We start from the raw sequence: 17,128 nt of genomic DNA on the forward strand, positions 1-17,128 counted from the left end.
TGATTAATAAAACATACTTTAACATACAGTATTTCCTCACTTTCTCAAAGTTACTTAGTACTCACATACTTCAAGTACTTGAGCATTCTCACGATCACGCACGCACTCACGCATGACGGCTTTGTTCGACAAACCTTTCTTTGTCCTTAACTGTCGCAAGCGACCCAAACCCCCCCTCGCACCCCCTCCCAAAAATAACTGTCACTTCTTCATGCTCAGTCACACAATATCCTAAATAAAGCGTCCATCCCATCCATCAAGCTATCAACAATCAGCGTGTTTCCCCCCACAAGTCCTCTGGCGCCATCTGTTGTTCATCCGTTGCTATTGAAACATCCTGCGAGGTTACGTCACACAATCGCAATACAGTACCATGAATGACGCCCCCAAGAGGGCCAACAAGCTTCCGCCAGGTGGCGATGCTTAAAAGCACGGAAATCTGATTCACACCCTGAACGTAGTTACCCCAGTCATCCACAGGAGGGCAGTATTGCATCGTATCTCAGTCGCTTCTCCTTTTCCCTCTATAAACGTTCGGCGCAACTTTGATTGAGCGTCTCAACGATTCTTTTTTTTTTTTTTTTTTTTTTTTTTTTTTAATATATTTCCTTGGCGGTTTTAACGATGCGCGTCTTATAATGGCACGCTTATCACATTATTGAACAATTACAAAGACATATGAACCGGCTGAAACGTCACCCTTCCAGGGAGTGCGCCATCTTGTGGGGAATTTGTGGTACTGCATTCAAGCCACTAATTTCTGTGTGGAGGACGTTTTTCTCCCCACAACTTTTGAACTCGGGGCACACTATCTATCCAGCCTTTTTTTTTTTTTTTTTTTTTTTTTTTTACATGTCTCCATATTCCATAGCAGGTGAGGATCGTTATCAGGATTCACCTGAGCTTGCTGATGAGCTGTAGTTGTTCTATGGATGTTTACACCACGTGACCATCAGCCTGACGCACGTTCGTCTGCGTTCTGCATTTTTGTTTTTTTTGTTTTTACAGAAAAAATATGCACGGTTTCGTTTTTAAAATTTCTCATGTTGCTATTTTTAGCTCACGTGCACTTCAAGGGCAACGCCCAGACGTCCATTTTGCATTCCCGCACAAGACATGCGTTGCCTGGCAACAGCGTGGCAACAAACACACGACTCAATATTTGATTCATTTTTGTAACTACTCCAAACACAGCGAAAATACGTCGAACATTTCCATATTGTTTTTTTTTGTTTGTTTTTACACATAAAAAAAACCCTCACCCCGACCCCCTTTTTTTTTTAAAAGATGAAAAATAAACAAACAAAATCGACGCTCAGTACTGCGTTGATCGCTGGGGGCGCGGTTATGCAAATGAGCCAGACGAAATGTGACGTCATCGCCGAGGTGTGGGCGAGATCTCGGCGGACGAGAACGCGCCGGAGTCTGGACCGCGCGCCCAAAGCAGACCGACGGAGCCAATAAACCGGATCTTCTGCTCCATACATGGCGTCCACATGCCCCAAGTGTGACAAGACGGTGTTTTTTGGTGAGTGTGGGACGACATTTCTTTGTGCCCTTCCTTCACTGGCGGCTTAAATGACAGCACGTCCTTTTAATCGTTTGTAATTTGAAATCGATGTGATTTAGTGAGAAGCTGCTTGTCAATCATTTCAAATATGACACGATTGCTTTGTAATATTGTGCAGCGCTCACCTATTTAGAGCCAAATAGTGCTAGAACAACAGCATCATTTCCTTTGAAAGACAAATCCACAAAGACATGTTTCTCTCTTTGATATTATACAAGTTTTTATCTTAAAATGTTTTATTTTATTTTTTTTTATTTTCTCAGTTTAGCCTAGAGTTTTTAATTTTTTTTTTTAAATAATGTGATGTCACATATCATCAGGATTCATTTTTAACTATCTTTTGAGTATGTCTGGATGTACAGTATTTTATGGATTTAAAAAAATATATAATTGTTAAAAATGTATTGCCATGCAACTCACCAATTTTTCAAGATGTGAGAGACAGATTGGCAGATAGTAAACAATTTCTCAAAAAAAAAAAAGAAGCCTCAAGCGGGTAATTGCCGCGCCCAGTTGCTGTTTAGCGTGAAACAAACGACACTTTGCGTATTTAAACCCCCCAAATTGACTTTCAGTCCGCCCGCCGAATGCTAACGAATAGCATCGGTCCGTGATGAAGATGCCAAGATGGTGGCACTCGAAAGTGATAAGACGCTGATAAATCACATGACAGGCGGCAGGCGGGCGTCCTATCAGCTCGGAATATTTTTGGACGACAAACAGCTTCCTGTTCTCCCCTCCTGACAAACCAATCAACTCATCTTTTTCTTTTTTTTTTCTTTTTTTTAACCAAACCAGTTAGACTCCCTTTATGCAGTTAAAAAAACAAAACAAAACAAAACATTTAAAAAAAAATGATTTTTGTGGTGTGCGTTTGTGTCCACAGCGGAGAAGGTGTCGTCTTTAGGCAAAGACTGGCACAAGTTCTGTCTGAAATGCGAACAATGTAGCAAGACGCTGAACCCTGGTGGCCACGCAGAGGTGATGATAAATGAATAACATCGTTGCAGGAGCATGATTAATATGTAACATTATTCAACAATGAGGCATGAATAACATAAGTAGCAAGCTACCATGCTAGCTAGTTGACTAGCAAACCAACTTGCGAGCTAGCTGCTAAGCTAGCTAAATAGCTAACTTGCTAGATAGCTCGCTCGCTAACAATTTAGTGTGTGGGATATTTTGATATGTGACATTTAACGTGACGCGATTATGATACGACTTCAAACAAGATATGATTAACGTGCGACATCATAAACATAAAATTACAATTAATAGTAGCACGATTAATATGCAACATTCAACAATGTGGCATGAATAACACAAGTAGCTAGCTAATAAATGTGCTAGCTAGTTGATTAGCAAACTAACTTGCTAAGCTAGCTAAATAACTGACTTGCAAGTTAGCTAGCTAGCTAACAAACAACTTAGTGTGTGCTTTATTTTGATATGTAACGTTCAACGTGGGATCATTTCACGTGATGCGATTATGATACGACTTCAAAAATATGATTAATGTGTGACATTAACATAAGACTCCAATTAAAGATTGAATTTTAATGGCTTAGTAGTAATAGTAGCACGATTAATATGAAACATTAATCAACATCGTGGCATGAATAACATAAGTAGCTAGCTAACGTGCTAGCTAGTTGACTAGCAAACTAACTTGCTAGCTAGTTAACAATTTAATGTGACATTTAACATGTGACGTGATTATGATACGACTTCAAAGATATGATTAAGGCGTGACATCATTAACATAAGACGACAATTAACGTTTGAATTGTAATGGATTAGTATGACGCAATCACGTTTCTTCTTTTACGTACTTTGCAGCATGAGGGGAAGCCTTTCTGCCACAAGCCGTGCTACGCTGCCCTCTACGGACCAAAAGGTGAATTTTACTGTATGCGTTTAAAAAAACAATTCATCATATGTGACCCGTTTTTGAATGCGTTTCCAGGAGTGAACATCGGCGGAGCCGGCTCCTACGTTTACAGCGCCACCGCCAACGAGGCCCCGGCAGCCGTTACCTTGGCAACCAAAGCGGGGGAGGAGAAAAAAGTCGCCTCTCGGGGACCAGTGAAGGGTGAGAAATATGTGGAATAAAAATAGAAAGAAATGTCGCTTGCTGAGGGGGGGGGGGAGACAGTTGTGCGAGGACAGTGGTGGGGAAAAAAAAAAAAAAAGCTCCATCTCAACCCATTAACTACTATTGGCGCTAATTTATTGCTAACCTACCCAACACATAACCCAAATCTTGTTCCTTTCTTAATCATGTTTTTTTGTTTCTTTCCGCACAGCCGCCAGTTTCTCTGCAGCCTCTGCGGGACCGAACATCTGCCCCGGTTGCAACAAGACGGTCTACTTTGGTGAGTGCGCTCATCCCCACTGTAAGGTCAGGGGTCACGGGCACCGCTGTAAAATACAATTTTTACGAAACGTTCACGGTTATTGCGAGGTAAACAAACTGCTGCCGTTTGTGTCCTCTCGACGCTGTTGTGGACATGAACGAGGTCGAAGTGCCACAAAGCGACACGTGTCATCTTTTTTTTTGCCCGAAGCCGCCCAACCCGAGAATCGTGTACACGGGTAACCATGGTAACCGAGTGCATTTGTCATGTGCGCGCAGCGGAGAAAGTGTCGTCGCTGGGGAAGAACTGGCACAAGCCGTGCCTGCGCTGCGAGAGATGCGGCAAGACTCTGACGGCCGGCGGTCACGCCGAGGTGAGGCAGGCAGGGGGCGCTCTGCCGCAATTTGTCTCCTTTTGGAAGAAAGCCGAAGAAGTAGTGATGTCATTTTTGATCGTTTTTACGTTTCAGCATGACGGGCAGCCATATTGCCACAAACCCTGCTACGCCGTGCTGTTCGGGCCAAAGGGTATGAAAGCGCATTTTTTTTAAAAAAAAACATGAAAATATGAATTGTCCAAACGGTGGCTTTTGTTCGCAGGTGTGAACACGGGAGGCGTAGGCAGCTACATCTACGACAACCCTGAAGCTCAACACTGAACAAAAAAAAATCAAAACACTATCTTGAAAAATGCTCTTCCACTTCCATTATTATATTCTATTATGAAAGCCTCTTAAGTATTATTTTGACAGACCCAAACCTGGATGTGACTTTTGCCAAATAACGAGTTATGTATTAGTCAAGCTCGGCACGCAAATGTAATATTTTAATTCACGCTGAAAATGTTTTCTTTGCTGTACATTTAATAAAACCTCATACTGAAAATTGTTGACTGTCCTTCCAAGTAATCATTTTGTGTCAATCCCTGTTCACAGTAACAGTGTACAATTGCACTACATCACATTATTGAGTTTCTAATATCTTAACTCATGAAGAGGAAAAAAAATTTCAAGTCAGACTTAAATATGTGCCGATGTACTATAAACCTAAATATAAACAAACAAATGAAGCAGTTTATTAGTTTGAAAGAAACATTTTAGTCCTCTACACTACGTGTCCCGATTTCCCTTGCCGCAAGTTTCCGTTGGTACCAACTTCAAAATAAATGCTATTGTCCTTTTTATGATGATTAGACATTAATCCACCAACAATTTCGGAACGTTTGGTTTAACTTTGTCATTAAACTCGATCATCTCCTTTGTGAATTGAATTTCTGAGGGAAGATTCTTACATGCTCGTAATGATGAAAACCAAAGCTGCGGAATATCACGTCATATTTTGAAAGAACACAAATCGACGCGCGCGTGTACTTCCGGGTTAATGTCGCGGTGAAGAATGGCGGAAGCTTCTTTCAGGTGCATCGAGTGTAACGAAAAGGCGACCGAGTTGCACCGGGATTACACCAACGGGATCCTGAAGATCACATTATGCGTACGTTCCATTGGAATATGTTACAATTGAGTTGTTTGGCTTGTCGTCGCCGTTTTTGTTGCGATGACACAAGCGAACCAACTCCATCAAAATAAAGCATCGTAGCGACAGGGCTCCTCGCACTTACGACGGCAAGGTTACGAACTACTTTGGAAGCACGTCGTGACTATTTTTCAGATTTATTTTTTTGTTAATTCTGATTTACAAGTTGTAGTTACAGAAATATTTACTGTTAATTATGACTTGCGTTCTTATTTAGGTATAAACGCCGATTGACGTACAGCGTCGTAAACGCGAGGACCTTCCGCGTTGTAGTAAGTATGTTGACGTCGTTGCCGTTTCCAAAAATGATAACTTAAAATGCACGAGTCAGTAAATCGCACACATAAATTAATGCATTAATTTTGGCCGTTTCCCAGTGTTCTTGCTTTCTAAATAATTTTACTATCCTGGCCTTTTTTTTTTTTTTTTACCAGATTCCACAAGGGGGCGCATATTTCCCATACAAACGGCAGGGACTTACATTTGTGGTTTTGCCTTGTTTCCAAAACTGCTTCCAAAATTGTATTGTAAAATTGTCCCTCCTCACTTGCTGTACTTAGTAAATAACCGACTGGTAGTTTTTTTTAATTTTTTTTATTTTATTTTTTTTATTTTTTTTTACAAATTGTGTCATGTCATGATACCTCAGAAAACAATTTAATGTAGCAATTTTGTATATACTTTGTATAATTTTGTAATACTGCACCGCCCCCCCACCCCCCCCCCAAAAAAAACAAATCACTTCAACAAATGTCCAACCGCCTTATTTTTTTTATTTTTTCGATCATCAAGAGTTCCTGCCAGAAGCCAGTGGACAAGTACATCGAATACGATCCGGTCATCATCCTGATCGACGCCATCTTGTGCAAGACTCAAGCCTTCAGACACATTTTGTTCAACACCAGCTTGGATGTAAGTAAACGAGGAGAAAAAACCCCCCCAAGTGTCATTCCCGAATCCAAAGCGTTTTTCCGCCAGATCCACTGGAAGCTGTGCGTGTTCTGCCTGCTGTGCGAGGCCTACCTCAGGTGGTCGCTCGGGCACGGGTCCGAGTCCAGCGACGACCCCGCCGACATCATCCGCTACACCAAGGAGTGGGAGTTCTACCGCATGGTGGCCTTGGCAGCGCTGGGTAAGACTGGGGGACGCAGGAAGTAGATGCCTACCAAAATAAAAGCATGTACAAGTCAACATCAAACAACAACACAACAAATAGGGATCGCGTGTTTACCCGTTTGGGCGCTCAGAGCTGTTGGCGTTCTGCGGCGGCGTGCTGGTTTTCCTGCGTCTGACGGCGATGGCGTCCGGCGGCGCACACCTCCACCTCCTGCTGCGAGCTCTGCTGCTGTCCTGCTACGGAAAAGTGCTCCTGGTGCCCGCCGTCATCTGGGAGCACGACTTCCTGCCGCTCTGCCTGGGCTTCGTCAAGATCTTCGTGCTCACCTCCAACACGCAGGCCGTCAGAGGTCAGTGAACGCATCGTCCAATTGTGTTCAGATTTTATTTTGGTTGTTTGTTGCCATCTTCTTCCTTCAGTGATCTTAAACTGCAAGAAGAGCTCGGCATTGTGGGCCGTGGGCGCCGGCCTGCTGTCGGAGACCGTTGCGGCTCGGACGTGTCAGACATTCGTGTCTGCTATGCGGGAGGCGGCCATGTTTGAGTAGGGGGGACCACAAATGTCTTTTTGTGATATTTATGTTTTTTTGTAATAACTGATATTTGCTAATAAAATGTTTGGATAACTTATTTGGGAATACTTTGCATTAGTAAAAGTGTCATTTTGCTGTCAGAAAACAAAATCTGTCAAATAGAATGTGGCCTGGAAAGAAAACGCGGTTGACAGAACGCAGCCATAATCCAACACTCGCGATTGCATCGGCACATTTCATATTTGTCATGCTTTTGCAGGTGTGCCGAAAGTTGAGGTCCAAGTGGGTTACAAAAAAAGAAAAGAAAAGCAGAAATAGAGAGAAAAAAAAAAGTGAGATCAAATATTTGAACCCTGTTCGAAAGTGCACGACTGCAGCGTGCGGCGCTCTAATCCGACCAATCAGATTAGTGCCAACAGCCGGGCACAAGTCATTTCGTGTTTAGAACGAAGGCATTAAGATGACTAGGAAATCTGTATATAATAAGCATATCCTAATTATATCTGCTAGATATCTGGTTGTTTTTGTGTGCGTCGTTGCCTGTTGCTAGGCAGATTTCACGGGCTGATATATTTGCTGAATATAGCGATATCGATATATTTAACATGTACCGAAAGAAATGACATTTTTATTATCTAATGGAAGAATTAAAAAAATTTTCATGCAGCAAAATAAGCAAATAATATAATCTTAATTACTATTCATTAATTATTACTTACCTCTCGTCTCAATAATTTTCAACTATTGGATGGCGGTGCACATTTTAGTTGACTGGCCAAATTCAGATAAAAGCATAAAATTCCATATGAAATTTATTGCATGTCTTTGCAATATGCATTTTGCATGAAACAATATCGAGAGAGTGCCTTGTCAGCAGTTGCTAGGAAGATTTCATAGGGCTTTATTGTAGCTGTTGATGTCAAATGTTACTCTGACATGAAATAAAATTGAGTTTGTCTTGAGTATATTTTTAAATAATTATCTTATGCTTAAGAAAAACTGTAAAATACAAATAAAAATGTCAATAACACTGTTTTTAATAGATTATAAAATGTTTTTGAAGTATCTCACATAGCTTGTCACCTGTTGCTAGGCAGATTTCAGGACCTCAATTGTAGCTGCAGATGAAGTTTAAGACAAAATTATACGTTATATTTTGAAATAATTACCTTATTGAATGTACGCTCATATTTAAAAATTGTCATAAGTGAGAACATTTTAAACAAAAAAAACCAATTGGTCGAAAAATAAAAACATTTCAATAAATCACATACACATGAACATTGAGAAAAATCACCATTACGTGCCGATGACCATAGAGTGAGCGGAGCACCTTGGATTTGCGGCGGCAGCGAAGATTATGTTAATCTGCTCTAATCCGCAGACGGCCGTGCACGCTGCGGCGCAAACATGCAGCACTCTCACACCCCATTTTTTTTTTTATCAATTCCCTCACACCGCCTGCTGCAGTCCACCGATTACATTCAACTGCCTCGTAATACATGCAGGGAGTATGCAAAGTAGCTCATTTGCATACGCAACACACGTGCATCCTCGACAAGATTCCATCTCGTGCTTGTACTCATTTTGAGACTCGGTCACAATATTTTGGGCGTCTTATAACAACGGATTTGTATTTTTTTTTATTTTTCAAAGCACTGACCCATTTCCGCACGCGCGAGTTGCGCTCATCAATGGTTGGGAAGCCGAAGCGCCTGCGGCGGGCGAGGCCGCGGCTTCAAAGCGACAGCAAAAATGCAGATTGAGGCATTGAAATGCACAGCGAGCAGCGATGCGTTCAGGGAACGGCGAGGAAGTAGGCCGGGGGATGCGCCGCCGACGCGGGCGGAGCAACCTCCTCGAGTGCATTTTTATTTTAAGCACGTCTGCAAAACGGAAGCCCGGGACATGTGGATTTAATAACTTCTAATTTGGTTAAAATTGCATCAAGGAAAATAAATAAATAAAATAAACGGCGTGCAAACATATGTAATCCTTTTATTAAACTGATACCATCCAGAAAAGCAGCAGCAGTGTGGTTGTTTACACAGGAATGACAGTCAGAAAACACCACCACCCGATAGAGACCTTCGTCGTACTATCAACACCACAATTATGAAGCGTAATAAACATGAAAAAAACGAGACGTTAAGACATTTTTCAAGAAAAATGCTACAATCCGGAAGCACGCGCGAATGTGCTTAGCTAGCGTTAGCAGCGGGAAGATTCGTTTGATTTCAGGCTTCTTTCAAAAAAAAAAAAAAAAAAAAAAAGTTACATGCGTATGCTAGTAAAACTTGAATGTTAGCATGAATACGTAGCATTTAATTGTTTTTCCCCCCCCACTCAAAACTTATCACACTGCCCCCTACAGGTGTGGAGTATGTCTTGAATTCACCCATTAATGATCTTCGGAAGAATTGTTTTAAGAGTTTCACGACTTGACAAACGTTTCCTTGATTTATCGACGGCGATGTATTGCTCTGAGCAGATGCTAACATGTTAGCATCGAGCTGCTGGTGTACAACTACAAACATTCTCGTGTTGTTTTGAGCATAGTCGTTACATTTTTTGACAAAAAAAAACAAAAAAACATATTTAACACAGAGCAACCTCGAGTTAAGTATATCTGCTTGGACCAAAAGTATGCGACATTGAGGACGTAAAACTTCAAACTCGCGCAGTTTTAAGACTCAAGCTTGAATCGCCAAAAAGTGGAACAAGTTTGTAGCGTAGTCAAAGTCTCGTGATGCACAAAAACGAGCAATACAATTCGATACATGTCAGTTAACACACACACACAAATACATTTCACAGAGCATAAATAGCGCGGAGCATAGCGGCGAATAACTAGCGTGAAAAATGACCGGAGAAACCCGATGACAGAAAGTGGACTGAAAATTCTGCATTGCGCATTTAAAAGGTTGAGTAGTTTTGCTTTATTAATTGCATGATAGCATGGTTGATTTATTTTGAACACTTGTTAAGACAGTCCAAAGAAAAATGCGACTTTGCCGTTAGCATTAGCCGTTAGCGTGATAAGCCTGCATACAGTTCTCGATTTATGAAGGCACTGAAAACATCCAATGACAGACAGTGTGCATCGTGATTCGGATTTCACTGCTCTGATTTGCCGTTTGTGAGACGAAAGGACACGACACATTCAAGAATACATTACGAAATGAACGCGTTTTTGATAGGATACTGATAAACTGCATTTTGATATGACATAACCATTCACTGTTTTCCAATCAAACCGCCGCTTCATTGGGTACACCAAATAAAGTCAAAAATATCTTAAAAATTTGTGAAAAATTAAGATTTGGGGGTATTTTGTTGAGTTCTCAATCGGATTAGGGTGTACCAAAAGAAGCGTTTCGTGAATGTACACTTCAAACATTGAAGCCTTTTGCGTGTCTGTCGTGTCACTGAACACAAACGTGACAGCGCTACCAAATAGCGCTGATTAGCACAAGCTAAAGGCACAGCTAACCCTGCGCTACGATGTGGAGACATTCTTGGAGATGTTGTTGTACTACATTATGCATCATTTAGAGCCAAGTCTTTGGTCATGTGACGTATAATTGTTAGAAACGTGACGGTTGGCGACACAAAACAAAACAAAACGCAGAGTCGAGCACTATTAGCATTTGCACCGTACGATTGGATGAGAATGATGAAATACGTAAGACAATAAATTGACGCTGGCGTTAGCGTGACGCGGCTACGCAACGTAAAAAAAAAAAGATCCTGTATTCAGACGCTAACGACGAGCACTCCAAACTTTCCATCCTTGCGAGCACGTTTACAAACTTGTGCTTCTCAAGTTGTTCGCAACAGGCTGGTCGCCAAAGTATGAAAATAATCAAAACGGACTCCAAAAGTAGTCGCCTCGAGTTCGGGAATTTTCACGTTCATTTGAGCAGGCCGCCTCATAAAATTCATTCCTGGTGCCATCTCAGCCTGGCGCTTTGCCCAAATCAGAATCCTGGTTTGGTCCAAAAGTAGCCTCCAAAAATCGCTAGGTGGCGCTCATGAATTAACGAAAGCCACAAACGCTCGCTCGGTTTAAATTTTTTTTTTTAGCCCAACCGTCTGGTAAGATCACCCGGAACCAGATCATCCCCACAATTTTGCCAAACAAATTCAATTTCCAACACGCCGCTACGCTAAAGATCCGAAGTCTGCTTTTGCCATTTTCATGCAACACTTTCACCGTAACCGTCGGAGAAAAAAAAAAGAAAAAAGAAAAAAAAGGCCCCGTTTGTATTATCATCCCACTTGAGTTTGTCCCGATTACCGGTAGTTTGGTTAACAAATAATTCACTCTTGGCCACAAAATTTTCCTGACACTTTCAGGAGCGGTTATTGCGTCCTTTTTTGTTGTTGTTTATATTATATAATAAATAATCCAACTTTATCCAAACATTTATATGTAAACCTCAGCGGAGAGCGCAAGTCACCGGCATAAGTTTATAAAACAAACAAACAAAAACAACAACAACACGCATACAGTATATTACGAATCTTTTTTAAAGTAAACAAGTCTGATCCGACTCCCATCGCGCACTTTGCGATCAAACTCCAGGGCGGACCCCTTGCAGCATTAAAGCTCGACCACAGGGGGGCGCCAAAGAGAGGCGAGGGCGTCACATTCCGGGTGCAAATGGAAAAAAGAAAATACCGCAACGACGGAGGCGTCAGATGGTGACGCGGAAGGATTCCCAGCTGTCGTCTTTGGCGACGCCCGCCTCGCCCTTGCCCGCCTCGCCGCCGGCGCCGTCCGGGTGCTCGCCGGTGGGCGTGGCGCCCGGCTCGGCGTAGTACTCGTCGTCCTCGTCGAAGTAGCCGTTCTCCATCATGCTGAGGCTGGAGGCGGCGCTCAGGTCCTGGCAGCTGCCCTTGTACTCCTGGATGGACTCGTGCAGCGACCACAGCTGGCACAGCAGGGACATGTCCTGCTGGCGCAAGCCCACCTGCAGGGGGCGCCCACCAGACACCCGCCGAAACAACAGGATTATAGTTTGGTACCTAGATTTCTGTTTTTTTGAGCTTGTGTGCTTGCTTTAGAGTGCCTTGTGGTCCACCATAAGTGTCCGCACATCAAAGAGGGAAAACAAAAAAAAGCGAAGATTTTTTTTTTTTTTTTTTGAGAACGTCAATTGCAACAGGCAGTGTGTGGACTTTACGCTGGCGTGGCCAATTTAGAGTGCCTCGTTGTCACAGCTTGTGAACTAAATTCAAATTCAACTACTTTTGTTGTTTGACTGTAGGTCAAATTTAGAGGACATTTTTATTTTCACTTCAAAGGAAGTTAATTTATTTTATTTACCACGTATGCAAAATGGCGACTCTTAATCACGTTTTGGTGCAAAGCTAACCGGAACAGCTTCTTACAAGCTTTTATTTGTCTGATTTACAAATTAACATAAAGTGTCAAACCTAAGATAAACATTTTCTATTGCACAATACGGTCACTTAGCAAACAAGCTAGCTTTAGCTAGGCTACTATTAGCACTAACATATTTTTCCCACTGATCATGACAAACGACCGTTTCACGGCAATATAAAAAGCGTTTAAAATAGTTTGCAATTTGCATACGATTCAAGTGAACTTTTTGTCATTCCTGGTCGCACTGTTCAACTTTGTTTGCGCAAACGTCGTTAACATTATGTTGCTATTTAGAATCACGTGAATTGAGCTCACAACTTGGCACAGTTTATTCACACCCAACCAGTTTCTGCTCAAAATGGTTGCCAACAGAAACTCTTTGCAGCTGAGGAATAGCAACGTTTGTTGAACTAGCTGCATTGTTGAAACAAGAACAAAATAAATACAAATACCCGTCTGACTGTGTCAATCAAAAGCGAGCATTGGTATTTTTGTAAAGCGCTATTTTTTTTTGTTGTTGACAAGATGCAAGGCGACACATGCGAACCAGAGTTTAAATGGTTTTTTTTCTCCCGCTTGCTACCCAACTGACAATGCGCATTGTTTGACCCGAGGTCGACTTGTGTCGTCTGAGTCAACAAATCACCGGCGTGCCACTCGGTTTTTTTTTTTTTTTTGCTCAAATAGCTTTTCGGACTCAACATCGACTGGGGGAGTGACCGCTCAAGAGTGCGGCGGCGGGCTGCGAGCCAAACGCCAACACATAAGCCTCGACCTGAGGGCTTTCCAAATCGGATTTCGCAGAGCTCGTATCCTGCCCCGATTTGTTTTTCATCAAGTGAGTGACTGTTGTCAGCAAAACCGCCACAGGGGGACGGCTTTCATGAGAGCTGGTCTGGTTCTGATAGGGAAAACCCTGGCTGCGGGCAAGGAAGTGAAGCGGTGGCGGTGGTGGGGGGGGGTCAAACATTCTTTTGTGCGCTATAAAGGCCTGCCAGGTCAAGTTTAACATGGTAATTGTACGACAATCGTGTATTCAGGAGAGCAGGAATTGTGATCAAAACAAGCCCAGTGGGTTCAAAATCCATTTTTATTGTGCCTATTTTTTGTAGGGGATGTTTGAATTAGAGATAGACGATATGTTTTTTTTTTTTTTTCAGGGCCGATACCGATGCCGATAACCGACCGATATTTGGAGCCGATAATCATTTTCACGAAAAAGGGAAAATATTGGCATCAAAATTTGGAAAAAATACAAACTCCAACTATTAATTTTTTGGGGGGGGAATTTTAAAGCACATGGTTATTGAGCAACGTTTAGGGTTAGTAAAATATATACATTTATATTATTTTTTTTTCTTTAAATCTTAGTCAATAGACATCTTTGTTTTTTAAAATCTAACGAGTTCCGGGATCTTCCAGGGGCAGTAGCATGTTTTCAAAAGTTCAATAATTACAAATAATTAAAGTATTGCAAAATTTCAAAATATCTGAAGGATTAAATTTTTGACGTATCTTAGTTTTAATTTCAAACAAAAACAGAAGGTGCAGACTGCATTGAGTGCGCAGGGTAAGCAGCATCTTGGAAAATTTATTTTTACGTTCTAAAATGTTAATTAGTTCCCTGAAGTTAAGACTTTTTATTTTTATTTTTATTTTTTAAATTGAACTATTATCGGCCAACTGACTCTTCAAAATGGCCGATGCCGATATTTGTCAAAATGCTGAATATTGACGCTGATAATCGGCCCAGACGAATAATCGGTCTATATCTAGTTTAAATATCATTTTTTCCCCAAGTTGTAAAACGCTAAGCAAAATAAAGTAATATCACTCAATAAAATTGGCTAACCGATTAATACTTGGCCCCTAATATATATATGACTCATTTAAAATCAGGTGTAATTTGATGGTTGGCCAACAATGATTGTGTGAACTGCACATTAACTGAATTCAGAAGATTCCAAAAAATGATATCAGTTCTAGTGTTTTGCGTACGTTTAAATAGTCCAAAGTGACGTCCAAATGATCTATTTATGGCGTCTGGCATTCAAATCACTTGTAATTAGGGAGCCAATTAAGTACTGTGACTACATGCTTTGGCCAAATGACATGAAAATGTGCGTGTTTCTTGAGGGAGTCTGGTATTTAAATCACATGTAATTAAAGAGTCAACTATTCATCAATCAGTGACTGAAAGGAGCTGAAAACATATTTGAAAGTTGTCATTTGTTTGGGTCTGAACTTGAGCCGAATTTGCCAGAAAACGCCAAAACGGGCAAATAGTTACAATTAGAGTTTTGAGGACATGTATACATACCAAACTACAAGTGACATCAAAAGGGCATATAACCTACAAGCCGAATTTACCACAAAACGCCAATATTTGCAAAAACTATCATTCAAACCGAACGGAGGAGGTGTAAATAGGCACAAACACAAGTTGAACTCAAAATATGCGTGACATTCAAAGGGAGCCTGGCTCCAAAAATGTTTACCATCTCTTTCCGCAGCAGAGCCAGGGCGGCGTCGAGGTTGGCCGGCTTGCTCGCCAACAGGCTGTCGGCGTTGTTCCGTCCTCGGCTCAGATCGTCCTGGATCATGGTCTTCTTCACGTACATCCGCTCCATGTCCCTCCACGAGCCGCCGCTGGAGTTGAGCAAGCCGCTCAGGCTCTTGGGCAGCGGCGGCAGCCCGTCGATGCACGCCATTCCTCCCGCCGAGCCGTTGGCCGACTTCCCGTTCATGGCGACGTGAAAGCGACGGTGGGAAAACGTCCCTTTTGCGAATAGTTTGTTTGTTTTGTTTTGGAGACGAACGCTGCTGTCGTGTCACACAAAAAGAAGCCAAGTGTGGCCGACTACACGTCCCACCGACACGAGCAGTGTCGCTGGTCTCCCGTGTTGCCTCTCGCTGGCGACGCCATGTCAAGTCCAGCGGATGGAGGAGGCGCACTTCCGGTCTACGCTTCAAACGTCAAAGACGCTTCAAAGAACGACGCCATCGTCAATAATTGTTTGCGTATGGAGTTTGGATTAATTAATCATATTTAAACACGTTAGGCCACTTAACTGATCAATATAATATCCAACTACACCCAACTGTTTAACTTTGCGAGGAAATTTAAATGTATTTATTGATTTTGCTATTTTATTTTTAAATCAACATCCGGGTCTTGTTTCCGTTAAAACTGACACTGCAAAGTAAAATCAACTTCCTGTGATTTTAACACTGGCTTGCTGGGCGTCTCCCCTGCACCCAGAAAGAAAAAGTTAAAAATTGATTTTTCACTCTTTTTAACGTTTTTAAATCTTAATTATTATTATTATTTTTACTTTTTTAGTAAATCAAACAACATGGATAAAAATGTTGAGGGCAAAAAAGTGGTGTTTTGATTTGTGGCCGTTTATGTGAATTGTGTATGTTATTTAACCCAAAATGTTGAGTTCAAGCAACAAAATTGTGTTCGTGTATGTGTGCGCGCGTGCGCGAGAGACAATAGCACAAAAGACAGATGGTGGGCTTCATTTCCATCCCCGCCAGCAGGCCCTGGTACCACTTTAACATGATAATAATACCGAAAACAGTGCACAAAGCATCACACACGTGTTCAAAACACATACATTTCAAATGTGCATATGATTTGTCTGCTGCGTTTTCATTTAAATCTACAACAAGCGTACATATCTTCTTTGTTGGACGGAATCCTCGCCATCTCTATTAAATAAATGCTCATTTATAAGATGTCAGTCATTGAACATCGATGGCTGGTGTACCAGGCACTTTCTGTGACTTATTTCTATGCTTGTGTGTCCGAGAAAGCAAAACTTAATCCTCACTTATTCTTAGCAATTGGCTGTACAGTGATCCAAGACCAACTGTTTACACTGTACATTATTATTATCATAATTATCATCACATTGTGCCGACAGTAGAGGATTAAGCACGTGTGATGGGACCCCCTGGTGGGGATGCACACAAACCCCAGGAGGCTTCTGCTAATCCACCACCGTAAAAAGAGCAAGCTAGCATCAGTGGCTACTGGCTAATTAGGCTAAATAAATAAATAAATAAAATGGTCTTTTATGTCTCCGCTAATGAGCAGAGTGATCAAAACTCATAAAAATGTGTTTGCCACGAATGCTAATGCTAACATTATGTTCGCGGTTGCTGCTAAGCTACTTATTTAGCAAACGGAAAGCTAGTTGGTGGTAAACTGACTAAAAGTGTTAAGTACATGTATAATAAAAAAATAAAACATAGTTACGCGCTAACATTAGCCAGCTGTCACCACTCGTGCGCTGTTAATAGCTGCCAAGCTGTAAAGTTGAAATCTCAGGCAGGCTGAAAAACAAACAAAACAAAAAAAAAACAAAATGGCTGCCCGACACCGAGGGTACGACTTAAGAGGACTCAGGGTGACTTTTGTGGCTCTCCCCATAAAAATAAGGCATTAAATAGTGACTATCACTTGAACATAAATATTCTTGACATCAAATATAAATAAATAAATGTCAGTCCATATTAAAATGGCTTCAAAGGATCAGTAGTCAATAAATTGTATGAACCAACATTAACTTAGAACATTGACGCTACAATCTACTAACTGAATATTTTTTCATTATTCA

The 17,128-nt window shown here is 41.5% G+C and overlaps 3 protein-coding genes across 4 annotated transcripts; 2 read left to right on the forward strand and 1 right to left on the reverse strand.

Annotated features, from left to right (window-relative positions):
- The first annotated feature begins 1,360 nt into the window (after positions 1–1,360).
- LOC144010279 (cysteine-rich protein 2-like) lies at positions 1,361–4,816 on the forward strand. The gene is made up of 8 exons (XM_077510529.1): positions 1,361–1,528; positions 2,457–2,551; positions 3,410–3,467; positions 3,537–3,662; positions 3,877–3,945; positions 4,206–4,300; positions 4,397–4,454; positions 4,527–4,816. The coding sequence occupies exons 1-8, from the start codon at positions 1,486–1,488 to the stop codon at positions 4,583–4,585; spliced, it is 603 nt and encodes a 200-aa protein (XP_077366655.1). The 5' UTR covers positions 1,361–1,485; the 3' UTR covers positions 4,586–4,816.
- A 482-nt stretch (positions 4,817–5,298) lies between these two features.
- On the forward strand, positions 5,299–7,205 carry arv1 (ARV1 fatty acid homeostasis modulator). 2 transcript variants are annotated; one of them, XM_077510692.1, is made up of 5 exons: positions 5,299–5,417; positions 6,252–6,371; positions 6,438–6,591; positions 6,676–6,925; positions 6,996–7,205. In XM_077510692.1, the coding sequence occupies exons 1-5, from the start codon at positions 5,322–5,324 to the stop codon at positions 7,117–7,119; spliced, it is 744 nt and encodes a 247-aa protein (XP_077366818.1). In that variant the 5' UTR covers positions 5,299–5,321; the 3' UTR covers positions 7,120–7,205. The 2 variants fall into 2 exon arrangements, with proteins under 2 accessions (XP_077366818.1, XP_077366819.1); XM_077510693.1 differs by having other exon boundaries at positions 6,707–6,925.
- A 1,881-nt stretch (positions 7,206–9,086) lies between these two features.
- On the reverse strand, positions 9,087–15,465 carry fam89a (family with sequence similarity 89 member A). Its single transcript, XM_077510695.1, has 2 exons — positions 14,999–15,465; positions 9,087–12,084 (listed from the first exon to the last, which is right to left on the reverse strand). The coding sequence occupies exons 1-2, from the start codon at positions 15,245–15,247 to the stop codon at positions 11,809–11,811; spliced, it is 525 nt and encodes a 174-aa protein (XP_077366821.1). The 5' UTR covers positions 15,248–15,465; the 3' UTR covers positions 9,087–11,808.
- Between the last annotated feature and the right edge of the window lie 1,663 nt (positions 15,466–17,128).

Source organism: Festucalex cinctus, chromosome 21 (assembly GCF_051991245.1).
Source record: "Festucalex cinctus isolate MCC-2025b chromosome 21, RoL_Fcin_1.0, whole genome shotgun sequence".
Taxonomy (NCBI): domain Eukaryota; kingdom Metazoa; phylum Chordata; class Actinopteri; order Syngnathiformes; family Syngnathidae; genus Festucalex; species Festucalex cinctus.